Consider the following 17,068-nt stretch of genomic DNA (forward strand, 5'->3'; position numbering starts at 1 on the left):
ACCCGATCGGATCGGGCCCGGCCCGATTCAGACATGATAAAATTATCAGAAAGAAAGATGACGGCGATTTCGTCGATAATGAACAACGATGAGGTACCGTTGCGGCAGCGCCGAGCCCGGGAACCGGGGTGAGGGTGCCGTGATCGTGATCGATGTAGATCATTTCCTCCATCTATCCACGGCAATCCTTGCTAGTCCGGTATGTCTCCGACAATACACGCGCGGCTCTACTTTACGCGCGTCTGTGTGAGTTTTCTGTTCGTTTCGCGCGCTAGGGCGCGCGCGCACACCGGCCGATCGAGCGCGACCCGTTTCCGGGTCACGCCATGGCAGGTTGACGCCGGAGGTGCCTAGGAGTTTGCTGTCCCTAACCGCGATATCTCGGGTCCGGGGATCGATTAGCATTGGTTCCTGGATTATCGTGATTGGCTCGCGGGATGATTTGCAACGGCGAACGCGAACAGCGACGGGGGGGGGGGGGGGGGGGGGGAGGGGCGGGGGGAAGGGGGGGGGGGGGGGGGGGGGGCGGGGGCGGGGGCGGGGGGGGGGGGCGCGGGGGGGGGAAACGAGCCGGAGAAAGACGGCGGGACGGTTTCCTTGTCGCATGACCGGTCACCGGGCCTCCACGTAGAATCCAGAGGTAGAGAACCGGAATAGATTTCAGATCACAGTTATCGCCGACGACTGTTGAATATCCGACTTTTATAGCCGCGGCACGTCGACACGGACTTTTACACCGCCGCAGCCGCGTCCATTGTGTTCCCACATACATTAAGACGGTTATCCAGTTTGCCGGGGCTGCCGGCCGTAGAGGATACGAAAAATGAAATTAGAAAGGAGCGTTTGCGCCGAATAAATAACTTTCTCGGCCCCGTATATGTTCCCTTTTGTTGACCATACAATAAGACCTGCTCCGAACCAGGCCTTAATTGCGCAGAAACGGTTTCTCGTGAACCAATAAAGACACCTGCGAGCCACGAGAACCCGCGCTCCAGCTATCCGAGTCTTCCAGATTACGTAACGATTCATGCCTAACCGAGTGTGGGACTCGCTGTCTTTCAAGCTGCAGCGGCAGCCAGCAGCAGCACGCTCCGGGAGAGAGACCCGGAGATTCGAATCTCTCTTCGACGAGCAAAATCGTATAAACTCCGAAGATACGATCTACAATCGGCCACGCCTCGGGAGAAGACCGAACTCTCCGGCTTTACCGTATACGTCGGATACGGTTTTTGACGTATCCAGCCTGGAATTAGCATAAGGCGCGTCCCGTGGGCTTATCGGGAGTCGATACCGCGTTTATTTTCCGTATAAACATGCCGAATAACGGAAGCCATCACTCTGCCAGGACGTAGACAATAGTACTGCCGCGACCCAACGACTCCTTATAAGATCTGCGCCGATCGAGCGCAAGGATCTTCGCGACCACCCTGCGCTATGAAATCTACATTTTAAATCGTGGACACTAAACAATGGCAAAAGAAACGTCTCCGAACAAATGGAACGCTTACGAGAGATCTAGATACTCTTTCAATCTTAACAATCGTCTCCTCTGATAAAAAAATCCATTTACATAGAAGAATACAATAATTATTCGAAAAACAAGGAGTTTTGAATTTAATATTTGAAAATATCCTCCGTAGTAAAATTTGAAACTGATCTACCAGCGAACGGTTTCTATACTATCTCCCATGGGTAAGATACCGACCAACGGTGGCTCAGGGAACGGCTGATAAGTGACCGACGAGCGACGAGGAAGGGACTATAGAATCAACTATAGGGAACACTGGTATCTATAGTAACCGAAACGTTTCGCAGTCTTTGCTATAGATGGACGACCATAAGGGTCTGCTGCCTCACGTGCGAGGCGTCGCAGCAAAGGGATTCAAACAACGGACCGGTGGAACCCTAAAGTTCAGGGACACAGCGTGACCATTGTGCGCCATAGTGACCGTTTAAGATTCTCCGGCTCGTTTCCTCTTCTGCCGAGTGAATCAGTGATGCCTCGAGCGGTTTTCACCGGTGAAAACTGCTGGTTCAACGAGTTATGACTGCGGTCGGCCATTTTGAAGCTGCACACAGCCAAGTGGTTTCTCTGTGTGCGAGAGGCAAATAAAGTCAAATGCCTGTGCAGCGAGCTATCCTGTCTCCTAGTCGCAGGAGGTGAGAAAACGTGTAGACCGTTGCGAGCCGCGTTCATAGTGCACACACACGTGAGTACCCCATTTTTTCGTCGGACGTTTAATTAAGGGACACGGTGCCGCCGTGTTATCGATTCAGGAGTGCCGGCATGGTTCCGAAAATCAAACGTAGCGTCTCGGTAGCATTCGTTCCGTCGTCGAGGCGTTTTCAAGGGTAACAGGTGGGTATCCGTGGAATGATGTAAGACACCGCGTGTCTAGCACCTAGCATTGACTTTCTCCGATTCTTTTTAAGGATACACGCTCGGTGTGGGTGTTGCGTTAGTGCGACGGAGTACGCAGGTGGTGAGGTCATACACCCATCGCTACAGGTGGTTCCTCCTCCATTCAGCGGAGCAGGCGCGCAATCCGCCTTTTCTTGGGGAATACCATTGTCAGTATTTCAACGGGCAACGGAAGATGATCGCTGAAACGCTGCGCCGCAAATGCTCCGCTCTGCTGGTCCTAGTTTTCGCGGTCACTGCCATCCCCGCCAATTACTCGGACATTGATCTGCCGGATGATCACATCAAGTATTACTTCAACTCGTTTCCCACGGTCGAGGAACGATGCCGCAACGATACCGCCTGCCCCTACAAGGTAATTAGCACTGCGATCGTAGGAAATAAACAGTAAACATTACGGAAAACCGACGATTCAACGGAACCGGCTACTTATCCGGCGGCCAATCGGCGCGCGCGCTTTTCTCGACGATCCTCGGTTTCGCGGTAATTGGATTTTTAACTGTACTGGAGACAATGTATTTACCCCATAACGCACGGATATTTTCATCTACGTACAGAAAATTTGTCTTTGCGCGAAACAGAATATTTTCCGCATCGATTAGCTAAAACAAATTATGTAAACACGTGCTCCTTCTTTTAATTTTGTTGATACAGTGAAAGTAATGCAGTAGTATTTTTATAGCGAAACGATTTTTATGTTTTTATTTGTCTGAGTTTCGTTCATCAATTTTTGCTATCGGAGTGTTTAAAGTTGTCTTTGCGCGATTGTAAGAAGGAACTTGACGTCATTCGATTCCCTTGAGGCAACTCTTGTGTAGGCATACAAATTAAGTATTCTCTCGAGTTTGATCGAGTGTCTACTACAGTATAAAACCATTTTTTATTAATATACGGCAAAAGGATTGACTACAAATTATCTGAAAAAATTATACCCAGAGTGAAAATTTTTATGAGAAGTCCAAAAATATTTTGAATCAATTCTAAAAAGGAAAATTAAATTGTATTAATTTTGATCACTTTAACCCTCCATCATCGTACGAATTTTTACACGAAATAAAAATCTTTTTAATCATTTCAATAAACCAAAAGTAATATTACAATATTTAAAAATTCTTATCACGTTTCCACAGCTTTTTATTTTTACTTAATCAGTTTCGCCACAAGTGCATTAAATGCACGGTCTAGTAATAACTGTTCAAGAAATGATTAAACCATTACCAATAAGCGATCCCGCTTTCTCACAGTCCCCGGAAGTTTTACACTCCGCGCTTTTCATAAATGCATAATCAACGGTATGACCGCCACGATTTTTTCACCGGAAATAGCGCGTGCAACTTTCCCAACGACTACTTAGCGAATGTCTGGGTGTAATTAAATTCTGACAAGGTTCCATACGATTGGCGAAAGAATTTCTATTGCAACAATAATTTTGTCGAACGCAGGACAGCATAGGAACGAAATCGTGCTGGGGTTACGAGCAGGACTGCAAACCGGAAAATTCGTTCTCGGTTGCTCGATGTCCGGGAGACCACAAAGGATGGGTGACCACGAAGAAGGCTCAATTAGACACGTTCTACGCCCAAGGCGATTTCGGGTACGTGCGCGATCAACGGAAGGAGATGTCAATCTTTTGCGAGCCGTTATTTCTGGTGAGTTATCGAATCTAATCGAAAGCCGACGGTTCTCCGATATCGGTTCACAAAAAATTTTCTATTAAAGGAGGACTCGTCCTTGGAATGCTCGGAGCACATGCGATTTTGTAGAGCGAGGAACGTGATGATTAATTTCGAGGATTTGCTCAGTAGAAAAGAACCTATACGGTACAAAATGGACGTCTTAAAGGAGGGCCAAATCGGCGGATACTGCACGTGAGTGAAATCAAAGATCGCGAGAAGAAATTCGATAGTAAAAATTTTTGCCAATGACCACAGATTGAACGAGAAACGACTGCAAGCCAATGCAGACCACATAAGCCCGCTGCAGTCGTGGGGTCCCGAATTGAGGAACTTCCGGATGCTATCTCGACCGCCGATCGCCAATGGCGACTGTGATATCGTGATCGAGAAGCCGACGTACATCATGAAAATTGACGCCAGTAAGTGACAAGAACAATCAGAGAAACGGTGAACAGCGGGCACCGTGTTTACAAAATATATCTTCACGTCCGCTCGTTTGTTGAAGTACGTTTGTTTCAGTAGTAAACATGTACCATCACTTTTGCGACTTTTTCAATTTGTACGCGTCATTGCACGTAAACCTATCGCACCCCGCCGCCTTCAGCACTGATAATCACGTAATGATCTGGGAAAGCTACAGGTAACTGACACCGGCCAAACAGAAAAACAGAGAGGCACTAGATAGCAATGGTTCTACCGTACTTTCAGTTACCGGTCCGCGTTCCAGGACACATTCGAGGCTTTCACGAGAAACCCGCTGTGGGACTTAAAAACATTTCGCGGGGAAACCGTCTGCTTCAAGAACCTCGTGTTCCCGTTGCTGCCGCGCATGATCTTCGGCCTCTATTACAATACGCCGCTGGTACCTGTTTTCTTTTTTTTTATCGTACTCCTAAAACCTCGGAACTAGCACGGCTTTCTAAACAGAAAAATATTTCAGATCTACGGCTGCGAGAAAAGCGGATTGTTCAAGGCGTTCGGCGATCATGTATTGCATCGACTTCGAATACCTCTTCACGAAAGAAAGAACCAGAGGATACGTATCACTCTGCTGAGCAGGGACACGCAGTATAGGAAAATTTTGAACGAGGACGAGCTGGTGAAGGCGTTGAAGGAGAATCCTGAATACAAAGTCAGAAAGGTAATTTTTTAAAATAAAACTCTAAAAATACTATAGCGTTAAAATAAATCTGCTTCTTGAAGAACGCACTAATAAAACCAATATCAGCTTCCAATAAAATCGCTATGATTTCAGGTAGTATACAACAAGAAAGTTCCGTTCAAGAAGCAGTTAGAGATAACGAGAAACTCTGACATTTTTATTGGCATTCACGGAGCTGGACTGACGCATTTGATGTTCTTACCTGACTGGGCAGCTGTGTTCGAAATGTACGTACGCCATATTTAATTCCTTGATGATTATTTTTCTAAGACGATCGTGATGTAGATACAACTGCGAGGATCCAGGGTGCTACAAGGACCTCGCCCGATTGCGCGGCGTGAAGTACTTCACGTGGGAGAACGCGTCGAAACTGGTGCAACAAGATCCCGTAAGCAAATTTTATAATTAGCAAAAATGAAAGTTATAATAACTGTTGACGTTGAATTACAGGGAACGCATCCAGACGGAGGAGCCCACGCGAAGTTCACGAACTACAGTTTCGACGTCGACGAGTTCCTCCGTATAGTCGCCGAGGCGAAAAGCCATGTGAGGAATCACAGCGAGTTCAAGAATTTCATGAGCAAACGAGCGCGCAGCAAGAGGTCGGAGGTGAAGAACGAAACGAGCGCGGGTAACGTGAAAGAGATCGACGCGCCGGAAACGAAAGAACAAGCGAAATTGAAGCCTGTTGTTCAATCCAAAGACGAACTATAACGAATTCTTAGACAACGAATTTCCTAAACAACGAATTGTAACGTGTACACATATTACGCCGGTGTTTCAATCGGACAAAACAAACGACTTGTTACCAATAATTACGTTACTCTTTACTTATTTTTATACCGACATATGTACATACTTATTTTGATTAAAAAAACACGGAATAAATACGGCATACAATGTGGTAGATATGTCTAGTGGCGATACGACCGTTCTTTAAGTATAATTCGCCCGCGTGGACATACAAATTCTTCGACGTGTAAATGATACGAAAGGGTTACAGCTTAATCTGTATTTGCTTTCTGTATAGGTATAACGTCGACATTACGTTCACAGCCATATAAGCGATAAGTATTTGTATGGCTCTGGACTGGCTTACATACAACGTGGGCACTAACATGTTAACGCCGCCGGTCATCAAGTTTGACAATAAGAAAAAGAATAGGCCGTTATAATTGATCGCTTCCAATATCTCGATTGCGACCACATTTTTCTCGCACTCTTCGGGCACGCGTTCTCGTTTATTCCTTAGGTCCGCCTTGTGCGTTTTCGGTTTCCTATCGGTACTATCGGAACACATTGTCGCACGAATTAAAATGTCCGTGATTATCTCTATCAGTAACAACAGCGTAAGTACCATAACGCCCAAGGTGAGTATCCACATACAATAGCCAGCGTTCGCTAGTCGTCTCGACACCTTGAAGTACGAGTCGCAAAACAAGGTGGCCGCGCAGGTCTGTGCTGCTATCAGAGACAATTTTATGCACAGTATCATCGACTCGTTGTAACTAGCGTCGAGACCGTACCCGAATAATCTCATATGGAACGTTCTAGGCTTGTACTGCATCGAATTTTGTATGCTCGAGTTATAGTACGTGGAATGTATTAATCTGCCGACGGCCACTCCTATCAAATAGAGGCCCACGTATCCGGGCACGGAGACCATTCCTTCTCTGTTGGCGGACACGAAGTCGTCCCTCGGTTTGTTGCTCAACACCCACTCTTTCAACCCTTTGGTACTTAAAATGTATTCGTGCATCGTTAAAATCCAGATGCCCGACAGTAAAGAATATTTGGAGCTAATGGTACTGGTTATGGAGCTGGTGAACAGTTTAACAAAAGCTAATGTTATAAAAAAGTTCCAGTGAATACCGTACTCCGTGACGTGCTTTTGGTACCCGATAACTTCTATGGCAATGGAACGGCCAAAGCCTAGTATCAAAAGAGGAATACAACTCTTTGCTGATTGTTTAATGTTCCTCGATAATGTACGGATGAATCCTACTCTCTGCTTTGGAGCAAAATCTTTGGATTCTGGTGCCACCAAGGCATTCGTTAGTACAAACAGTCCTACACCCGTATCCATTAAACTATATCCAAATACTTCAGTCTTGGCAAACTTACGAGGGAAGATACGAAAGTCTATAGCTAGTATACATATTGCTGTTATAATGTTAGTCAGTGCTCTAAAATTTGTGATAAACGGTTTCCTACCCTGACTAGGCCTACCACTGCTGCCCGACGACTTTGCATTAAGTCCTAGAACTAAGACATTAATAATAGATATCGATAGCATGGCACAACATACTGTGATGATATACTCCGACAATACAGTACAGCATAAGATAGATGGAATTATGAGTAATGCAAATTCTATCATCACTCTGACATTCTTGTGAGTGATATCTTTTATGAGTCCTATGGTTGTAGTAGTCAGAAGAGTACTACATACATTTGGCATGATCGCATGCACAACTTCCCTGGCTGTTGTTCCACCATGATTAGAAACAAATGCTTCCTGCTCTTGGCGATAAAGGTTTGTATACCATATGTTTGACATTTTTGTTAAAGCAGCGATTAATGTTCCTGATGATTAAGTCCCTGGAAAAAAAATACTTGAATAAACTGTTTTCGTAGCTGTCAAACGCCGCTGACAGCACAACATATAAATACCATTCAAGGCTGAGTAATTTTATAAACTTACGTGAAAATACATGTTCTTAATTCATAGTTCTCCAGCCGGCTTCTCATATCAAGTAAATTCACAGATAAGATAGAAGACACAGCGGCGGGTCATTCTTCTTTCCACCATGTTGCTGCATGTTCCGCTGGGCGCATGTACTTTGGAAAGATAGCGCCATACAATGGAGAGGAACAGAACTAAGCCTATCAGATTCTACGTGTGTTGTGCACATGGATAGTCTCACTCTTCTGCGCATTTGTCGATTAGCGCGCCATCCAAGACGACCGTCGTATGTAAATCAGCTCCAATATTAAAATAAATAGAATTTGTTGGAAATGGCAAGAAATGAATTATAAAAATTAACAAATGTTCAAAATTATTTAGCAAATGAAACAAATTTGTTAAAGTACAGTTTGTGTTTTTATAGTTTTAGAATTCACATTAAACATATTTGAACACATTGTAAAATTATTATCATCAAATGATCAAACAGACTTGAATATACGTTGGTGTCATTATCCATGGTAGAATGTTGGAACTCGTATCCAAATGAAGTTATTTCAAATAGGAGTTATGGTATGCTACCTCAAATCTAATAAGTAATTGCGTAAATGAAGTATAGCAGTAGATTTTTTACTATTTTAATAATTATGTGATTACTGTGCAATTTTAATTTAATGATAAGCTTTAATGCCGTATGGAGCCCATGTTTCTGCCTATATCCTATTCTCACATAAGAATTTTAGTTCATCGGTCACCGCTAGATAGCAGATCCAGTTCCATTTCAATACAGACACATTACTTATTTTTACAAATATTTCTTATCTCATCTTTCATATTATATTATAAATATTTTCAATTATACATTTATAGATGAAATAACAAATTTCTGTATCAAAAACTTATAGACTTAGATGTCTAAAGTTGTAACATTTTAATAAAAAGAAGAGAGAAACTCCTACTTAAAGAGGATATTATAAGAAAGCATAATTATGTAATTTTTAAATACTGGATTGCAGTATTTCGAACATTTTGAGATCTGAAACAAAAATTTTGAGTCACTGGTTTCTCAGTAATTTACTGTTTCTTTAATGATAGATTTTTCATTAAATTCGTACAATGTCACGATTCATTTTATTGAGTCGTTTCAACTATTATCTTAAACGTACAATTAAGTAGTTTTTTTACTTATAACTATAGTTTCTGTAATGTGTCATGGATAGCGCCACGAACTCGACGATGGAGAAGCACGTTAATATTACATGGTTCACCATAAAGCCATATTTAGCTTTACGCGACACTGTAATTTGTAAAATATAAAAATCAGCGAATTGTTGGCGTTATAGTTTGTCGCATGGTGTTCGAGACTCGGTGCTCCAGTCGATGCGAAAATCGAGAACACAGTCCAGCAGGACAGACGAAGGAGCTCTAATTCCGGCCGATGATTCTCGAGGTGGGTTAGCGGAAAACTATTTCGACCGTCAATGTATATCCGTTACTTGTCGTAAAACCGCACTGGCAGTTCACCCATTAATCGATTCTCGCCTGTGCCCGTCCATCTCGTAATTCTGTTTCCGTGGTTTCCCGCGGAGCCCTGCGGTAAAACTTACTCCGCAACAGCGGAAACCTTTTCTGTGTCTACTTTTAACCGGGTAACCCGACCGGTTCCATCAATTGTACATTTTAATTTCACCGGTGAACTTATTGAAATCGATAGCCCCCCCCCCCCCCCCCCGTGTAATTCAATTTCCCATCGGAACGTCGAACAAATATTTTTCAATACCGTCGAAACCTTTCCAGCACCGATCGTTCGACTACCTCCGCGGCAAACATATCTACGAGCACGATTCCTAAAAAATAATAGACGCTTCGACGTCCGTCGCCGAAGTTGTCGAAAAAGCCGTCGTTACGGGGGTTAACGAGCCGAACGGAAGATTAGAAAGTTTAGAAGGAATAATTGCCGAAAGTTGTCAGCTATATCACGGTCGAAATTAAGTCGGACGCCGGAATCGTCAGGATAAAGCGGAGAACGGTATAATAGCCGGGGGTTGTTTTACGGAAACTTGGATAGTTCAGTCGATATTTTGGGGTCGGTATGGCGGTCGTGACGAATTCGAGGATGCCGGGTGCGTCTGCGTGATGTTTTACGGCGCGGCGGAATCTAAGTTCCGCCGAGGAGCAGCGGCAGAGCTATAGGTAAGTTCTGATCGTGCGGCAGGCAATTATACGCGAAAACGTGTACGCGTATATTAAGCGCGCGTACCGGCTACGCTAATTGCATTGTTTCCCTCCCCAACCGGCGTGTATCCAGCGTGTAATTTATAACTTAGGAAGAGGTCGTAAAGGGAATCGTTACTAATGACATCGTAAAACCGATACAGGCGTCGTGTGTTTAACGCGCGTTCCACCGTTTGAAATATGAACGAACGACTTCCGTTTCAGTTAAAACAGCCCCGGCTTCCGGTGGGAGCGGGAGGAAAGCCGCGCTGCCACAATTAAAATTATGTCCAATCTCCGCGGCGCAATTAATACCGCGGAAGAATTAGCCGGACGATCGGGTACCGTTATTTCCGAATCAGTGCTCTTAGATTGCCACAACATGGATGATTTATTTCGGTAGTGGTTTATCCTTAAATTATCCTTAGTTTTGCCATGAATTTTAGAAAATTAATTTATAAGATGAACGCCTTTTGTTTCATAACCTCTTGCAGTAATATTTAATTATAACCAACTGCATTGATCAGCACTTTTTGTTAGGTTAGCGAGGCTGCTAATTTTTAATTAGGTTTTAAAATTCATTTTTATTGTGATGTATTCAACGAACTGAACATCGCTAAGATTTTTATATTATATGGTAATTATTATTATTTCGCATTGTAAATTTTAATCTCTTAGTTTTGATCTCATTGATCAAATGATTTTAATACTGTAGGAATTTTTGGGGTTAATGTCCAATAATTTACATGTTAATTGAATTTTCAGTCACTGTACTATATGAATAAAAAACTAGATAGTTTCAATATCTTATTACATAATGTTAGTACTATTAAATTAATTCTTCTTAAGCAGTTTCCTTTTATAAGAAACGAATACCATTAACATTGAATAGACCGATTAATATTTAATTAATATTTAATATGCCTGAAATCTCGCAATTCGTTGAAATCGTAACTTAAAATGGCGGCTAGCAGAGGGTGGATATTCTCCCTGGAAATAGTCCGCGTATCGCAGGACATGGCGGCGCACTATGTTTAATAAAATATATGGGCGTTGAGATAAACGACAGGCAGCGAGCTTGTCAATAATATTAACATTGATCCGTACGTTCCTGAGAAAAAAATTTGCGGGACGCGGAAAAATCCGGAGGTGTTTTAACGAGGTTTACTCTGCGGGCACACGTCTAGTCCAGTCACGGTCTCGAATTCCATGGTGAAAATGCCGCGAGACGTAAAATTTCCCTTGTCAATAGCTCGGACAAGTGTAAATTGTGCGACGGTGAAATCGTGTGTACAGCACGTTTCCTGCAAGCGCGATTCTATGTAAGTTGTCAGCGGCAGGCAGCCGTGGGTGGCTTCCAGGTGAAATTACTGAAAGTTTCTATGGTCGTCGGCGATGGAAACTTTTCGCTGGAACGCAACTCTTGCGCTTCACTTTCGTTTCTTTTCTTTGTCCCTCTTTCTCTCTCTCTCTCTCTCTCTCTCTCTCTCTTTTTCTCTCGTTTCCTCCGCCTCCCTCTCAACCGCCATGAATAACAATAATACAACGCTGAAATCAATTTCGCGTCTGGCACGACTGCGTTTCGCAACGAGGAATCGAAGGAAACGTTTCAATTTGAACGGCGGATACGCAGGCGAAGGCGAGCTCTCGCAAGCTTTACGGATCGTTAAAATTAAAACGGCGGCATTATCGACTTGTTTTCCACGGAGCCCCCCGGTTCTCTCTTTAACGACTATTTCGCACCAGCTACCAACTTATTTAGGTATCATTTGAAGCCGTGGATACGCGCAGGGACTCGTATACCTAACTTTGAAAATAAAGACGCGGCGTGAAATTATTTACGGTCGCGTTATTAACACGCGTTCCCTAATGGCCGTTCTCTAACGAGAATCCAGCTAATTCACCAGGAAAGTTTTGTAACTGGATGTAGAATAAAAAGAGGACCCTTTGTTTTACTAACCTTAATTGGGTCTGATTCTACGTTTCTTCTTTCATAATTGTTGGAATTGTAGAGTGCTTTTCGTAGCAGGTGATGGAATAAGATTCTTGATGCCTTAGTAGACTGTCCTGAAAACCTAAAATATTTCTTATATTTCTTATCCACAAAATATTTCTTATACATTCATACACTTAGGAAAAATCATAAGGAAGTTAAGAAATTATAATATTGATGAGCGCAGAATTTTTTCCATGCAATCATCAAAGTCTTCATGAAAATGGAAAGATTTCTCATTCAGTTGACTAAGTGTTAATGAGACATACATATTATAATAAACATGGCAGGAGGTTTTAGAGCTTGGTAGGTTTAATGCGAGCCTTCTAATAATTATAAAATAATTTTGTACGCGGTATAAACGTTTCTAGGCCACTGAGCAGTGGTTCAAATTCGACTGGCCTCTCGTAGCTAAAACAGTTTGTAGTCGGTCCATGAAGGTGGTTTACACGGCCATTCTCGTTGATTACACGGCGGCGTGCGCCTCGTATCCAGTGGGTTTCGACTAATCTTTTCCGCGCAGCCCGTGCGCCCCGGCCTCGCCTATTTTTCTTGTCTTCCCGGAACTTTTATGAACGCAGTATGTGGCAATAAAGGTCCGCCCGGAAACGCGGGCAAGAAGGGTGACCGTATAAAAGGCGGTGCCGAGGAAAAAGAGTCGCCGGAGGATGTGCCGTCTTGTCCGGCAAGAATTCCACGTCGTACGGGCGTCCTTCGGTTTAATAATACATCCCGGGACCGTTAATCACCGCGTGAAATATAATTTAATACCTCGGCGAGCGAGGGCCGGCCACTAAAAATGACGAACGGCCAGGAAACACGCGGCGAGCTCACCGACCAGCCCCATAGCCGCTTGTCCACACACCCTATCCCGTGTCCTCGCTCCACGGAGCATTAACGATGAAGGGTTGGCTATCTAACGGCGGCGACCCTTTCCGTATGGCTGTCCATAATTAATAATTAATTAACGAAATTGATATGTGAATTAAAATCATTTCGAACAAGACTAGATATCTGAAAAGCGATTTATATTTCAGGTATAATTTTATATTTACTATTACTTTACGATATAAAAAATCATATAAAGTTAGCTCTTTTATTTTCGAGAGTAATAAAAAGGTGTCCATAAAGGAATCCTGAATCTGAAAGAAAGGTGTCAATTTAATTTTATAATTACTAACAGGAAGAGTTCAAAAGTCAACAGAGAAAAAGTGATCGAATAGACCGCGGCTCTTTATAAAACGCAATATAACTTTTATGAAACATTATAACGTGACATTAATACAGCGAATTTACTGCGACAGTATTCCGAAATTTTTGTTGTGCCTTTGCTTTGTGCTTCATTTATCAATTTATAAAACGAAATATATAAAACCGGCAGTCCGGTGGTTAAATTCGGAAAACAATTTTCAGCTAACAACGTTCAAAGCTGTCCTTCTGACCGCTTTGATCAAAATAATATTAAAGCGTCGCCTACACGGAAGATTTCCGAGCGATCGTTTCAGCCATGCGAGATTTTTCAGATATTTTCCGTCCTACGATTCTTCAAATTTCCAATTACACAGTTCAGCAAACGATATTTAGCTACCGCGCGGAGAGCCGCTCGCCGTAAATTCGGATCCTCGGAGTTCCCGACAAAAGAAACTCCATTCATTAGGAACAATCACGTCGACGAACTTTCGGCTCGGCGGCTCTTCTGCCGCGAGGATACCCGGTCCCCCGCTCACCGGCATTCACCGAAGTCGGGTTAACGTCCGTGACAATGGCCACGATATGCCGTCGAATGAAAACAGTCGGGCCGTGCTCTCGAGCCCGCGCGCTCCTTTTTCCGGAGGAGGACGGGAGGGGGGGGGGGGGGGGTGGCGTGGGCGCGCGCGCGCGGTTTTTTATCGGCGCGCAAACGCCGCTTCCGGCTATCGCCCGGAGGCGTGAATCGCGGAGGGACCCGTAATGGAGTTCCAGGAGAGCGAGGTGCTCGCCCAGAAACACGTTACGATTCCTTTAACGAGAACTTTTTTGCCCGGCGTGGCCGGGCCATTTGTTATGGCGCGCCGGAAACGGCTATTGCGCCCATTCAGGGGAAATTAGAGAGCCCTCGGGGCCGTTGCCGGGCTTCCTCGACCCGGCCGCGGGCCCTCCGCTGAAACGCGATTTCTTTTCAATCGAACTTCAAACGCCGCGCGCAACCTCTCTGCTCGGTAACCCGACCCGGCCGGCCCGTGTTTAATCATCGCTTCCGCGGGGTTCTACGGTGTTTTCGGCGCGGGCTTCGTGGCCGCGATTCGATCCGAATCGACCGGTCGATTTGGCAAAGCTTCCTTCGGCATCTGTCTCTAAAAGAGATCACATTCGCGCGTGCTCGAAAATAAAAGTATCAGCCGGCAGCCGCGTTCTTTGTGCTCGACGCGGCCTGTTCCGTGATTAAATACGATTTAACGCCTTCCTGAAACAAATCAACCACTTGCGTTATAACAGTGAGTGTATCGGCGATGGAGATTTAATGTGTGAGCTACTGGATTTATTTATCTGTTATAACACTCACCTGCAAGGCGTATTATATGCGTTTGTTATATGTGTACATTTATATACCTTGTTATATAATATTTAACATGGTGGATAGACTCCTAGAAAATACTCAGATGTGCGAAATTTATTATTTTATGGTAATTTAGTTTTCAAATAAATTAAACAAAAATCTTGCCATCCAGTTATGTAGAAGTACAATATTGTACAAAGATCTTCGCAATATTCTTACCCTGTTACATTAAAACGTTATTATTAAAATTTATCGCTCTCAGTAAAATTGAAAACGACCATAAACGAAAAAATAATTAACGATTAAAAATTAATTAGAGAAAGTACAACAAGGACGAATCATCGATTGCATCCACCACCTGCATCCCCATTCATACAGCATCTTGGATCATCCACGGGGATGGTGGTAGATTATCCGTCGGTCATATTCCGGCGATTATGTCAGTACCGCGGGACTCCTGAATTATGGAAGAAAGTACGTATAAGCAGTTATAGATTCTGGCTGCGTTCGAGCCACCGCTACCGCATCGTTTCGCCCTCCGAACATAATTAATTGCACGGTTCGAGGGCCGGGGGAGGAGGAGGAAGGGAAGCGGTACGCGAGCCGCTTCTATAGTCTATCGTAATAGCTATAAATAAAGGTATTAGAGTGGCCGTGAACGAACCACTCAATCGTGTATAGACGCAACGAGACTCTCTCCATACCAGCGCCGTAGCGCCAGCTACCCCAGTTTCTATATAAATTGCCGAAATATCCACACGAGCTGCCGAACGTGAGCCACGCCGAACCAGAGGGTTCCTGAGATGGGGTAATAAAGATATAAGGCAACGTTTTATAGACCCCACGTCGCAGTTAGGTCAGAAAGCTGTTGGTAAACGCCATTAGCGACGGCTGCGAACAATGCGCGAGCAGGGACAATCGCGAATTCAATTTAATTAAGAGATCATTTCGCTTCCTTAAATATTCAACTCTGACTAGAAATATATTTTTTAAATAGCAGATTATAAATATTCTTATCTTATCACGTAATGCAAAATTTGGCAAATGAATTATTTACGAAATAATGGTTAAATATTGACATAGCATTTCAGATGTATTTAATTATAGTATATTAAAACAAGTTTATTTGCCACATTCTATGTGACCTGAAATTTAATTCTGCATTACGTAAGAAGATAAAAGTATTTATAGACTATTTACTATTTCAACAATCTATTTTACTTCCGATTGAAGTAGTGTATAAGGGATGAAGCACAAATTGGAATTTAGATAACAGTTGCATGAGTCAATTTTTGACTTCGAATGCAATCGAATATATTCGTCTAATATTATAAAGACATCGCATGCCTCGAATCATTCTGTTTCGTTCTGTTTCGCAATCTTCGTCAACGACTCAAACCCCTTGCTATTCTCTCGAAAGACAACGGATCGCTTCACGGTCTGTTCCCGCGGCCTGTCTCCCCATTTAGGAAAGATGCGAGAAACGTCGCCGGCTGTTTTCGAAGAACGACATCGCACCAATTCATAAATCATCCTTTGATTTCGTAACAGACGATATTAACCCGGCCGATTCCGCCCCGTGCGAGCAAGCAGCGCCCGCTGCCGGCCTCGTCTACCTCCCGCTAACCGTTTCGTAATTTATGAGTACGAGCCCGTTGTTAGCGCAATACTTACTTAAAAACGTGATTTATTCGAGCTTCGCGCTGTCGTGTTTCGCCGTGCTCGGTACTTCGGCGTATAACGTCGGCTCGATGTATTATTTATGTCGATGGAACAGACCTATTTAGCTCATCTTCGTGGGTGGCGATTAGAATCCGTCGGAAAAACGGTGCCCCTTAGAAAGAAAGATTTCACGAGTCGTGGGGTAAACAGAGATTTGCAAAGACATCGCGAGAGAAAAACTGGGCCGCAGATCTGACGTATTTATGGCGAAAATGGAGGGCAAAGGTTTAAAGAAGCAGAGAAGATTCGTGTATTAATTTCAATTTATTAACATTACTAAAAGAAGAAATTGTTAATGTTGCGTGAAGACTCGCAGACTTTTAATAACGTTAATGGTGAACCTTAAACTCTTGTAGCACCATTTGCTTCACGGTTACGATAACTCGAATTGCTTTGACTAGAATAATTCATAAACGAAGAATAAAGCATCTATCTATATTTACCTGAATGCTTAAATATTGATTACAAGAGAGTAGAATTTTATTCCGACTTGGAATTCGATAATTTTCTTTTAAATAATTCTTTATGAAGAACTCATTACATTATATTAATCTAAATAAGTAAATCATGGATGACGTTGTTGTAGTCCTGTTGCTGAAAATGAAAGTAAACCAGGACAATCAGGATACTAGAATCATCTGACGGCATCAAGGTAAT

At 43.4% G+C, this 17,068-nt stretch overlaps 2 protein-coding genes across 2 annotated transcripts; one reads left to right on the top strand and one right to left on the bottom strand.

Annotated features, from left to right (window-relative positions):
• Positions 1-1,846: 1,846 nt before the first annotated feature.
• Eogt (EGF-domain O-GlcNAc transferase) lies at positions 1,847-5,989 on the top strand. Its single transcript, XM_078176537.1, has 11 exons — positions 1,847-2,359; positions 2,434-2,777; positions 3,865-4,071; positions 4,142-4,290; positions 4,354-4,517; positions 4,618-4,738; positions 4,807-4,960; positions 5,039-5,239; positions 5,354-5,487; positions 5,546-5,648; positions 5,711-5,989. Exons 2-11 carry the CDS (start codon positions 2,598-2,600, stop codon positions 5,972-5,974), a joined length of 1,677 nt encoding a protein of 558 aa, XP_078032663.1. The 5' UTR covers positions 1,847-2,359; positions 2,434-2,597; the 3' UTR covers positions 5,975-5,989.
• Positions 5,990-5,993: 4 nt separating this feature from the next.
• On the bottom strand, positions 5,994-8,098 carry LOC144467649 (uncharacterized). The gene is made up of 2 exons (XM_078176538.1): positions 7,965-8,098; positions 5,994-7,861 (listed from the first exon to the last, which is right to left on the bottom strand). Exon 2 carries the CDS (start codon positions 7,818-7,820, stop codon positions 6,258-6,260), a length of 1,563 nt encoding a protein of 520 aa, XP_078032664.1. The 5' UTR covers positions 7,821-7,861; positions 7,965-8,098; the 3' UTR covers positions 5,994-6,257.
• Between the last annotated feature and the right edge of the window lie 8,970 nt (positions 8,099-17,068).

The sequence above is a fragment of the Augochlora pura genome, chromosome 3, assembly GCF_028453695.1.
Source record: "Augochlora pura isolate Apur16 chromosome 3, APUR_v2.2.1, whole genome shotgun sequence".
Classification (NCBI taxonomy): Eukaryota; Metazoa; Arthropoda; class Insecta; order Hymenoptera; family Halictidae; genus Augochlora; species Augochlora pura.